This window comes from Thamnophis sirtalis, unplaced genomic scaffold (assembly GCF_051295495.1).
Source record: "Thamnophis sirtalis isolate CommonGarterSnake01/CBP01778 unplaced genomic scaffold, rThaSir2_p1.2 scaffold_13, whole genome shotgun sequence".
Taxonomy (NCBI): Eukaryota; Metazoa; Chordata; class Lepidosauria; order Squamata; family Natricidae; genus Thamnophis; species Thamnophis sirtalis.
In genome coordinates this window covers 40,354,287-40,366,320 of record NW_028261393.1, presented here as the reverse complement: position 1 = coordinate 40,366,320, position 12,034 = coordinate 40,354,287, and the positions used below count along the sequence as shown (strand labels likewise).

Sequence of the window (12,034 nt, the reverse complement as noted above, 5' to 3'; positions counted from 1 at the left end):
AGGGTCAAAAAGGAGAAGCTGGTTTTCCTGGCCCACCTGGATTGGTAAGTCTTAATCCTATCTCTTCTGCTTCCTCCTTTAAATTGCATTTCAGGCAGATTCTTCTTCCTATTTCAAAGGTATTTCTTCAGTGAGCGTCTTTTAGAACTTTTTCTTTTGCCATTATTAAATCCTGTGGTATAAAAACATTTTTTTAAAAAAAAAATGGCAATGCAATATGTTTGTTCTTGCCTTTGTCCTAATTGAGAGGAGTATTGTATCTGCTTGCGTCCTCGTACATTAAAGCTATTGCAATATTCAGAAGAATGACCAGCTTAAAATGTTTCTTTTACAGGTAGCCCTTGACTTACAGCCATTCATTTGGTGACCTTTTGAAGTTATAACAGCACTGAAAAAAAGCAGCATTCCCAGGGTCACATGATCAGAATTCGGACTCTTGGCAACTGGCATGAACTTGTCACTGTTGCAGTGTCCTGAGATGATCATCTTTTGACAAGCAAAGTCAATGGGAGAGCCAGGTCACTTAACAACCGTGACAAAAATAGGTTGTAAATTTGTAAAAAAAAACCTCGGTTGGCAAACGTCTCGCTTAACAACAAAAAAATTGGGTCAATTGTGGTCGTAAGTTGAGAACTGCCTGTAAAACATTAAAGAGAATATAGATTTTCAGACAAAAAAAGTCAACAAAAGAGTTTCACTGGTTCTTTTTCCCCATGTTTAGAAACTGTAATTTCTAGGGGATATATAGTTTTATTCTTTATTTATACCCATTAATGTTTAGATTTGTCAGGGCAAGCCATTGAGAGTATAAATAGAGAGCAAACCCTACCCCTTCTAGCACTGATGACATTATCTTGTTTGGTAGTGAAACGTCTACAAGAAAGCCACCAAGCTAGAGAGCACCAGTGGTTTTAAAGAAGGACCCCACTCATTTAGATTTATCACCTGGGGAACAATTGTGTTAAAAAGTAATAGAAAAACAAACATTACATCCTGTGATTTATTCTGCTAGTTGTTAGTATATTGTTATATTTATTTGCTTCACTTAAGTCTCCACCTTAACAGGCAGAGAGATCAAACAGGTTTTGATGAGAAAGCAAACTAGTTGTTACGATCCTTGCAATTTATTTCTTTTGCTTTTAATAAATCTTGTTAAAGAAAATTCTGAAATAATTTTGATTTCAGAAGTCGGCTGAGCAAAACCTAATAACAGGGAGACAAATGTCCTGCTTTTATTCGTGCTTTGAAAAACCTTTTCAGACTTCTGCTTTTAATGTTTTTAAATTTGTTTTTAAATTTTGAGGACTAGCCAACTGGAGAACACTCTGTTCAGAGCAATGAAAACACAGTCTCTCTTACGGGCCAATAAATCCCTGCATGCTAGCATTGATAGAGTATTAAGAAAAATACCCACCAGTATTGATTCCCATATGCTGGTGTTCTCACCTAGGCTTCCTGAGAAAGCATACATCACAATCTTAGTCTCAAAAACCCTCTTTTAGTTATACAGCTATAAATTATGGTCGTTCACAGTCCACAAGGATTCACAAAAAGTCTGTGAAGGTTCCGACAGATGTCTGCTCGAGTTGCCACAGTCTTTCAGGGGAATGTTGATAAACACCCACCTTACCTCCTTCAGAATGCTGCCAGAAACCTAATTGTCAAATGCAGAGCAAGGCCAAACTTAGCACAGAGTCAAACAGAACTTCTCAAAGCTTGAATTGACCAGATGAACTAATTGCTTCCTGCAAAAGCTCATGCCCCGTTTGCTCCGCTTTTTTGTCTTATGGGAGGGGCTAATCATCTCCAAACCTTATTCCCAAGTCGACCCTGTTTTCTTAATTGTTCTTGGCAGCTCTGCACATGCGCACACTGGGAACAGGTTCCCGCTGTTCTTCTGCCTTGCTGATATCAGGCTCCAGGGGCAGCAAATAACTACCAGATGGCCTTGGTTCCCTCTCTGCCTCCGATGCAGAGCCCTCATCCGAGTCATCCCCAGACTCCAGGACTGGCCCATGTTGCTCCCCAACCTTCTCACTGTCCAACTCTGCTGCCAGCTATGCTGGCTGCTTGTGGGCCACAACAGCTGGCTGAAATGCTGGGGATAAACCATCTTGGTTTCAGGGATGCGTCATTCATGGTGATGTTTTTGGAGTCGAAATCATGGAATTATTCCAATGTAGTTTGGAAGAATCCCATTTCTTTCATGCCCTATATTTAAATAACTAACATTCTTCTTTGCTCCTTGGGCTACATCAGGTGATTCCAAGGCCAGGTACAACAGTGGGACCAAAGGGTAGTAAAGGAGTAGCAGGATATCCTGGAAACAAAGGAGACCGTGGTTATCCTGGCCCCGTGGGCCCTCCTGGTTTACCGGGAACCCCAGGTAAGATAGTGCACCTTTTCCTCATCTAGCACTTCTGATATATCTGATGTATCTCTCCCTTCCAAACCAACCTCCCCTTTATAATCATTTTTCTCCCCGTAGGAGTTCCAAGTGTAGGACCTCCAGGCTCACCTGGATTACCTGGCGAAAGAGGACAGAAAGGGGATCAGGGCCTTCCTGGGATCGCTATACCAGGACAGGCAGGAATTGATGGACAGCGAGGGCTCCCAGGACTGCCAGGGCCCCCAGGACCACCAGGATCAACCATCCCACCTGGTAAGTAATATTTCTGACCATCGCCCATCAACTGCTGATCATCCATCTCTGTCAGTTCCCACAACTTGCTACCCTTCGGGCATTAGGACTGTGTTGATCCATGTGTGAGAGAAGGGAAAGATACAGGCTGGAGAGGCTGAAATAGATAGATACCGTATTTCCCCGAAAATAAGTCTAATAAGGACAGGATCTTGTTTTCTTTTGACCCCCCGAGATAAGCACTTGGCCTTATTTTCGGGGAGGTCTTATTATTTTTGAGATGCAGAAGGCTGCAAGTGTGGTCATCTCATGGCTGCAGCTGTGTTGCAATATTTTGGGGGAGGGCTTCTTTTTGGGGAAGGGCTTATTTTAGTGCATGCGCTCAAAAGCCCAATTGGGCTTATTATCCCGGGAGGTCTTATTTTCTGGGAAGCAGGATATTCCTTCTCCTTCTTGAACAACAACAACAAAAAGGACACCAGGTGGGGCTGCCAAGAAAATGAAGCAAATGTTGAAAAATGACAGTCGTCAGTATTTACAAGCAGTCCTTGACTCAGGGTCACAACTGAGTCCAAAATTTCCATATCTAAACAAGGCAGTTGTTTACCACATTTTATGAACTTTTTGCCACATTTGTTGAGCAAATCATTGCAGTAGTTAAGTGCATAATGTGGTCCCTAAGACAGTCTGACTTCCCCTATTTACTTTGTTGTTGGAAGCCACTTGGAATGGTTGCAAGCGGTTGATCACATGACTCCGGGACAATGCAGCTGACCCAAATGCATGCCAGTTGCCATGAATTTGGATCATGTGACTTGGGGATGTTGCAATCATCATAAGTATAAAAGAGAGCCGAGGTGGCGCAGTGGTTAAATGCAACACTGCAGGCTACTTCAGCTGACTGCAGTTCTGCAGTTCGGCTGTTCAAATCTCACCGGCTCAGGGTTGACTCAGCCTTCCATCCTTCCGAGGTGGGTAAAATGAGGACCCGGATTGTTGTTGGGGGCAATATGCTGACTCTGTAAACTGCTTAGAGAGGGCTGAAAGCCTTATGAAGCGGTATATAAGTCTAACTGCTATAAAAACCGGTCATAAGTCACTTTTTTTCAGAATGGAATGGAATAGAATAGAATAAGAAAAAGAAATCAGAATGGGATGGCATGGCATGGCATGGCATGGCATGGAATAGAATAGAAAATAGAAAAGAATGGAATGGAATAGAATAGAATAGAAATCAGAATGGGATGGCATGGCATGGCAATGAATAGAAAAAAGAAAATAGAATAGAAAATGGAATAGAATAGAATAGAATAGAATAAGAAATCAGAATGGAATGGCATGGGATGAAATAGAATAGAAAAGAAAATAGAATAGAATAGAAAATAGAATGGAATGGAATGGAATAGAATAGATGCAGTGGTTAGAGTGCAGCACTGCAGGCTACTTCACCTGACTGCAGTTCAGCAGTTCAAATCTCAGCAGCTCAAGGTTGACTCAACCTTCCATCCTTCCGAGGTGGGTAAAATGAAGACCCAGATTGTCATTCTGTTTTTAGTCTTTTACATTTTTGCTGGCCAGATAAATATTATTGATTCAATCCAGGATCCTGAAATTCCACCATGTTGACTGTACACCCGAGAATTCTAAGCATTGTGGTCCAAACCCTCCAGGAATTTCCAACACACTATTTTTATTTATTCTTTAGTTTTGATTTTTACTGTATTTTTAAATGGTTTTTTACTTGGAAGTTCGGCAGCATACAAATTTAAGAAATAACTAAACAAATCATGTCAATTTTCTTTGTCAGAATTCAGAATGGATACCAAGGATGCAAGTTTTGAAGCTCTTCTTGTGAATGAGAAGCTCCTCTGAACTTTCCCAGCATTCATTTCCTGTAAAATTGACACCTTGTCTTGACTCTCATTTGTTTTCTGTTCTTTCAGTTGATCGGCTTTGTGAGCGAGGACCTCCTGGCCCTCAAGGAAAGGGCGGAGAACAAGGTTTTCCGGGGGAAAGAGGCCAGAAAGGTATAAATCTAAAGGATTGTTCGTTTTTTGATTAGACCGAGATCTGCGGAATCGGTTTGGAATTTGGATTGTCTTATTGCTGCTGCTGTTGGAGCGGCTATTCAACCATTCTTCCCCCTGTAACATTCACAAGCTTCATTTGAAATGCCTCTCAGGAGTTTTAGCTGTGGGTTGCCACAAAATTGGGGAGGACAAAAACAAAACAAGTGGTCATTAAAATAGTCTCTGATGATGCTGTAAACCACTATTAACCCCCCCCAAAAAAACCCACCTGCAAATTAATAAATATCTAGATACAATGAAGGCATTTTAGGAATATAGGATGTGATTTTAGGTTGCTCTTAGTAGAAAACTACACCCTCACCAATAAGGGCAGGGCAAGCTATTGTATGTAAACAGGGAACAAACCCCACATGGGTTTGTTTTTTGGATACTCTATCAATTTTTTAAAAACTTTTGTAATATGTGTTTTTTTAATGTTTTACCCCACCCTGAGTCCTTTGGGAGAAGGGCGGCATATAAATCCAATAAACAAACAAACATTTACTTACATTGTGGATAGGATAGGATAGGATAGGATAGGATAGGATAGGATAAGCTGGAAGGGACCTTGGAGGTCTTCTAGTCCAGCCCCCTGCTCAAGCATACCATTTTAGATAAGTGACTATTTAGAGTTCAGACTCTTCAAAACACCCAGTGATGGAGCACCCATTATTTCTGGAGGCAAGCTGTTCCACTGGTTAATTGTCCTCACTGTTAGGAAGTTTCTCCTTAATTCCAGGTTGCTTCTCTCTTTCATTGGTTTCCAACCGTTTTCTTCTCCTGCCCTCTGGTGCCTTGGAGAATAATTTGACCTCCTCTTCTTTGTGGTAGCCCCTCAAATACTGGAATATTGCTGTCATGTCTCCCCTAATTCTTCTTTTCTTTAGACTAGCCCAGTGTTTCTCAACCTTGGTAACTTGAAGATGTCCGGACTTCAACTCCCAGAATTCCCCAGCCAGCGAATGCTGGCTGGGGAATTCTGGGAGTTGAAGTCCGGACATCTTCAAGTTGCCAAGGTTGAGAAACACTGGACTAGCCCACACGTGTCAAACTTGCTATGTCACGTTGCTGTCATGTGACGTATCATAAATGGTTTTTCCCTTCGAGGAGCTGGAGGGGTCGTGGCCTGTGCTTGACGCATTCCAACTCGCGGGCCACCAGTTTGACACCCCTGGGCTAGCCAGACCCAAAATCTGCAGCTGTTCTTCCTAGGTTTTAATCTCCAGGCCTTTGATCCTCTTAGTTGCTCTTCTCTGAATTTTTTTTCCAAAGTCTCAACATCTTTTTTGTAGTATGGTGACCAAAATTGGTTGCCGAATTCCAGATGCGGTTTTACTAGGGTTTTGTAAAGCAGCACTAATCCTTCACGTGAGCTTGATCCTGTGCCTCTGTTTCTACCAGTGGTTTCCAACCTTTTTTTGGCCATGCCCCACCTAAGCATCTCTAAAATCCTGATGCCTCCCTGTGACATATAATAATTCATACTTTACTCTAAAAATGAACTCTGCTCATGTGGAGGAAGCCTAAAAGGCCATTAACTTGGTTTAAGTGTTCAAATTGCCCCCCATTAAAAATCGAATTGCCCCCCCCCACTGTGGAACGTGGTCCCCACATTGGGAACCACTGGTTTATACAATATGATGTTACCTAGTCTGGTAATGAAATGTCTGGAAGCCAACAACCAACCTCAGAAAGAGCTTGATTGATTGCCCAGGCGTCTAATCGAGAGAACCAATTTTTGCATGGAGATGCTGTCTGAATTATTTTCATTGGCATGTTTGTATTACTGCATTTTTAATAAGTTTTTATTTTTATTCTCTTATATATAGTTACAAGTATACATTCACATAGTTATTGTTTATCGCTTTTGCATATTTATTTTTCCATATAAAGGGTTAAAATATACATTCTGGGTTGCTTTGCTTACCATCCCATACACCTATTTTGTATTATCACCACCCTATTTTTTCTTTTTGTCCTCCCTCCCTTCTCTATTTTCTTCCTCCCTCCTTTCCCTTTCCTTCTTCCCTTGCCTCTCCCCTACTCCTCTCTTCCTCTTCCTGCCCTCTCTCCTTCTCTTTCTATCCCTTCCCTCCTTCCTCTCCTTTCCTCTTTCTTCCTTCTCTCCCTTTTCCTCTCTTCTCCTCCCCTCCCCTCCTCTCTTCCTTTCCTTTTCTGTTATTGTAGTTATCTCTTTTCAACTCTGAGCTGGTTTATTTTCAGGATGGCATTGCTGCAAACCCTGTTATAATTTCATTATCATGTCCTAGCTATTTGTTCTCTATATTTCATTCTTGAACATATACTTATATATTAATACTTTTTTCTTTTCTATTTCCCCCCTCTTTATTGCATTTCTTGCATTCAACTCATTCAATTCATTTCTCTTTTCAGGAAACATTTTTTCTTTTGAGGAGAGGCCGCCTGTCAGGCCTGCAGCCGGTTCCTTTTGGGATCTTTGGCCTGCTACACTAATATTCTCTTCTACTATGGTGTTTCATTAGTGGGGAATTGGGAAGGGGTATAGTAAGGAGTAGAATGTGATGTTGTCAAAATAAAATTCCTTTCTAGAATCCAAGGTCATCCTTTCTCTCTACACCTCTGCATCTGACCGGAACTGGATGGGTGGAACTGCCAGTATGGCAGTGGAAGATTGGATCATGTGATGGACTTGTGGGTGTGGGGGCAAGATCATGAACTCTCAACTGGGTGGGGAAAACCAGGAAGCTTTCATGGCTCTCTTTAAAAAAATGGAACTTTGAGCAATACTTTTCCTTGGACTCTGATTTAATTTTGGATGTTATTTGGAACCCTGATATTTGTGTGTCTTGCAATTCAAGGTGACAAGGGAGATACCTGTTTTAACTGCATCGGGAGCGGCATCCCAGGCCCTCCAGGAGAAAAGGGGTTTCCTGGGCTCCCTGGAGATCCAGGTACACATTTGTGGCTCGTCTCGTTTTCTGTTCTTTTTTGTGCCCATCAAGACTTTGCTGTCCAACAACTCTGAATTGTTGCATTATTGCATAGAAAATGAAACAAACAAATGTCAACAAGTTACGATACTTATGTAGTTACTTGCCAAGCACATCTAAATTGTATTAAAGTAACCAAAATATTTTTACCATTTCCAAGGCATGCTGCAACTTTTGAACACCCATAATGTTTGGAAATTGAAAGTTGAAAAATTTGACACGCCCTAAATTGGACATAACCTCATCATGAGCAGCCTTGCTTGCATGCTGCAGAAATTACCACCACTTCATGGAACATGTGAATGGAGGGAGGGGTAAAAGTATGAGGAAAAACAAACATTGGTCTAGCCTTTCCCAAATGTGGCTTCTTTCAATTCTTAAAGTTTTTGGGAGTGGCTATGCTATGCTGGTTGGGAACTGGAATCCTAATTCCAGTTGGGAATAACTGGGACACGGTGGGTCAGTGGCTAAGACGCTGAGATTGTCGATCAAAAGGCCGGCAGTTCAGCGGTTTGAATCCCTAGCGCCGTGTAACAGAGTGAGCTCCTGTTACTTGTCCCAGCTTCTGCCAACCTAGCAGTTCAAAAGTATCTAAAAAAATGCAAGTAGAAAAATAGAACCACCTTTGGTGGGAAGGCAACAGTGTTCTGTACGCCTTCGGTGTTTAGTCATGCCAGCCACATGACCACGGAGATGTCTTCGGACAGCGCTGGCTCTTCGGCTTTGAAACGGAGATGAGCACCATCCCCTAGAGTCAGGAATGACTAGCACATATGTGTGAGGGGAACCTTTACCTTTATCTAAAAGTATGAGGAAAAACAAACATCAGCCTAGTCTTTCTCAAACGTGGCTTCTTTCCAGATGTGCAGCCTTTCAATTCCTAAAATTTTCCAGAGTGGCTATGCCATGCTGGCTGGGAATTTGGAGTTGGTTCCATATCTGGAGAAAGAGGTTCATGTGGGGAAAAGCTGGTACAATCAATTTGTTGTTCTGAGGAGTAAAGCCTTGTGGGAGAATACATCACACTTTCCCCGTAGATTTGCCCACCAACTCAGCTTCCTCTGTTTGCATTAAATTGAATGTAGGATTGAAGGAGAAACAAATGCCATAATAGTAGCTACTGATAAGATTGAAATATTAAGCATCCCCAGGTTTCTCAGAGAATGGGAAGAAAGAGTCTTGTAAAAAAAACTTTTTGAGTTCTCTTAACAGTATGTTTTTTTTAAACTGTCCAGGATGTGCGGATATCATCTCCCAGAATGCTCGCTGGGATATTCTGGGAGTTAAGTCCCATATCAGTGTCAACAAGTTTTTAAAAAACACTGTGCTCAGTAAAGACCTTGCAAGCAATTTGGGAGCATTGAGCTGCTGACTTTGGGTAATGCTTTTGGAAAACCAGGTGTTGCCAGCTGTAGGCCTTTAAGTTGCCCCTCCTTGCCCGGCAGGCTAACATGAGGATAATGTTTTGTTTTGTTTTGTTTTGTTTTGTTTCATCAAGCATAAATGAGATAACAGATATAAGTATCAACGTGATTATGTATACATGAAGTGGATACGAATAAAAGGAACATTAGGACAGGGATGGTAGGCAGGCTGGGGCGCTTATCCACGCCCCTTACAGACCTCTTAGGAATGGGGTGAGGTCAACAGTAGACAGTCTAAGGTTAAAGTTGTTTGTGTGTGGAGATTCTCAATCATCCAGGTCAGGATTCTCCCAACACCGCTTTTTCAAGAGGCACCTGGACTTGCTTGATTCCCCCCCCCCCTTGAAAATGTTTCACTTCTCATCCAAGAAGCTTCTTCAACTGCTAGGATGAAAAATGAAACATTTTCAGGGAGAGGAATCTCCCCCCCAAATCCTTTGGGACATGGGGGAATAACGTTTTCTTTCCCGTGCCATTAATTTCTTTTTTTCTGTTTTGGATCCCAGGGGCTCCTGGTTTTCAGGGGCCAAAAGGTGACAAAGGCGTTTCTGGTGTCTTTGGACTAATCGGGCCTCAAGTAAGCATTGTGACTCTCCTTAGGAAGGGAGGGAGAGCAAAGGACCAACGGCCTGCAATCCCAAGGGACTAAAACCCTTCTTGCTTTGTCTCTAGGGTCCTCCCGGACCTACAGGTCCCCCTGGACGTGCTGGTGCTAAAGGTGATCCCGGTGACATGATTGGATTCCCTGGAATGAAAGGTGAAAAGGGAAATCCAGGTTTCCCAGGTTCTCCGGGGCTGCCTGGTTTAGACGGTTCTCCTGGAAAAGATGGACTCCCAGGTCTTCCCGGATCCAAGGGCGAGCCGGTAAGTCAGTGAAGATGGCATAATTTTGGAGATCTTATGATGATAAGCCTCGATTGGGAATTTCCAAGTGTAATAGCCCAGGAATAACTAGGTCAGTGGTGGGTTCCAGATCCCAGCGCAGGGTCCAACAGGACAGGGCATCCACCACATGTACTTACCGCCCGCAATGCTCCACCTGCTCGGCGGAGCATCACTCAGGCGCCATACGCTCCATGTGTGTGTGCAGAAGCCCCAATTAGCTCAAATACAGGTAAGGAGCACAGGCAGGCGGGTGGTCCCTTCCGAGCACCATACCAGAACGGTATCCCACCACTGAACTAGGTGCTGATGGAGGAAATGTCTTTAGGAACTGAACTGAATTCTAACCACTGCGCCATCACAGCTCTTGATTAGTTTTGCTATGGCTTCATGTGCTTTCCTTGTTTTCTTTTTGTTAATTTGGTTGTTGTATTTTAATTTCATTTTGTTTAAACTTCCTTTTTATGTCTTCATTTTGTATGGTTGGGAGCCATCCAAAGAGCCCCATGCGCACTTCACACACACGCACATCTCAGGCGCTGATCATCAGAACTACCGGTTCAGCCAAACCGGTAGTAAAAAATGCTACCGGTTCGGGTGAACTGGTAGTTCCAACGATCAGTTATGTGACAATCAGCTGTGCTGTGTGATTTCTGAATTGCACAGCACAGCTGATTGTCGCACAGCTGATCGTTGGAACCAAACTGGTAGTAAAAAATGCTACCAATTCAGGCAAACCGGTAGCATTTTTTTACTACCAGTTCAGGGGAACCAGTAGCATTTTTACTACCAGTTCAGATGAACAGGTAGCATTTTTTGCTACCAGTTTGGGTGAACCGATAGCATTTTTTTACTACTGGTTCAGGCGAACCGGTAGAATTTTTTACTACCGGTTCAGGCGAACTGGTAGCATTTTTTTACTACCAGTTCAGGGGAACCAGTAGCATTTTTTTATTACTGGTTCAGGCGAACCAGTAGCATTTTTTACTACTGGTTCAGGCGATCCGGTCCAAACCGGTAGCATTTCAGCCCTGCTTTGGGGTCAGTAAAGTGTGTGATCCTAGAAGCTACCAGATCATGGTAAAAGCAACCGAAGGGTTTCACGATAGCTTAATCAAGATAGTCTTTTTTGTTGCCCTAGGGTAGCATTGCTTTCAAAGGAGACCGAGGACCTTCTGGGGAACCAGGTCTTCCTGGGCTTGGTGGAGAGCGAGGGCCTCCAGGGCCTCCTGGATTTGGACCACAAGGACCTCCAGGACAAAAGGGTCTTCAAGGCGTTCCTGGACGTCCAGGTTCTCCAGGTGCTCCAGGTACGTACCTTCCTCCTAGATGCCTATTACAAACTGCCTGCTCAGTGTTCTGACCCAGCTCCCCAAACACGACAAACCCTCTGAAGATAACTCAAAGATTCCTTTATTAGGAGCACCAGCAGCCCCGGCAAAAAGTTTCTCTCGCATCGCAGGTTAACAAGTCTGCCCAGCGGGGAGATGAATAATTGTCTGCCACATCTATTCATCTCCACCCCCTGACTTTTAACCCCAGAGCTAAGGTGGGATTCACGAGCAGCAGTGGCTCTTCCTTCCCAAGGATCAGCCCATGGATTTCCACTGCTCTCCTCTCCTCTGCTTTCTGCGCATCCACGTGTCAGGCACTGGATCCAGCTATTCCTCCTCTTCCTCATCAGCCACCTCCAGACCTGGGGGCTGTTGACTCTCCATCTGAGAGCTGATGGATGCCCAGGCTCCACCCCTCTCTCTCTCTCTCTCTCTCTCTCTCTCTCTCTCTCTCTCTCTCTCCCTCCCTCCCTCCCTCCCTCTCTCTCTGCCAGCTCCATTCTCTTCCCCCTCGGAGCTCTCAGGTTGCCTTAATGCTGACCCTGACTCCCACGCCTCTTCCTCCTCTAATTCAGCTGCTGGAGGGGTCAGCAGCCGACAGTCCACAACACTCAGATTGATGAAAGGTCATTTGCATTGAACATTTATTTCAACAGAAGAGAGAAGTCCTGCACTCCATTTAACTGAAGGGTCAACAGTGTTTAACTCAGAA

At 43.5% G+C, this 12,034-nt stretch overlaps 1 protein-coding gene across 1 annotated transcript in view; it reads left to right on the top strand.

Moving 5' to 3' along the window:
* The window catches only part of COL4A5 (collagen type IV alpha 5 chain), a 153,734-nt gene that overhangs the window by 81,546 nt on the left and 60,154 nt on the right, over positions 1 to 12,034 (top strand). Inside the window, exons 18-25 of the mRNA XM_087727340.1 lie at positions 3 to 44; positions 2,260 to 2,386; positions 2,489 to 2,662; positions 4,585 to 4,668; positions 7,551 to 7,643; positions 9,613 to 9,683; positions 9,779 to 9,970; positions 11,130 to 11,298. Coding sequence (XP_087583466.1) covers positions 3 to 44; positions 2,260 to 2,386; positions 2,489 to 2,662; positions 4,585 to 4,668; positions 7,551 to 7,643; positions 9,613 to 9,683; positions 9,779 to 9,970; positions 11,130 to 11,298 — 952 coding nt within the window. The remainder of the gene's footprint in view (positions 1 to 2; positions 45 to 2,259; positions 2,387 to 2,488; positions 2,663 to 4,584; positions 4,669 to 7,550; positions 7,644 to 9,612; positions 9,684 to 9,778; positions 9,971 to 11,129; positions 11,299 to 12,034) is intronic.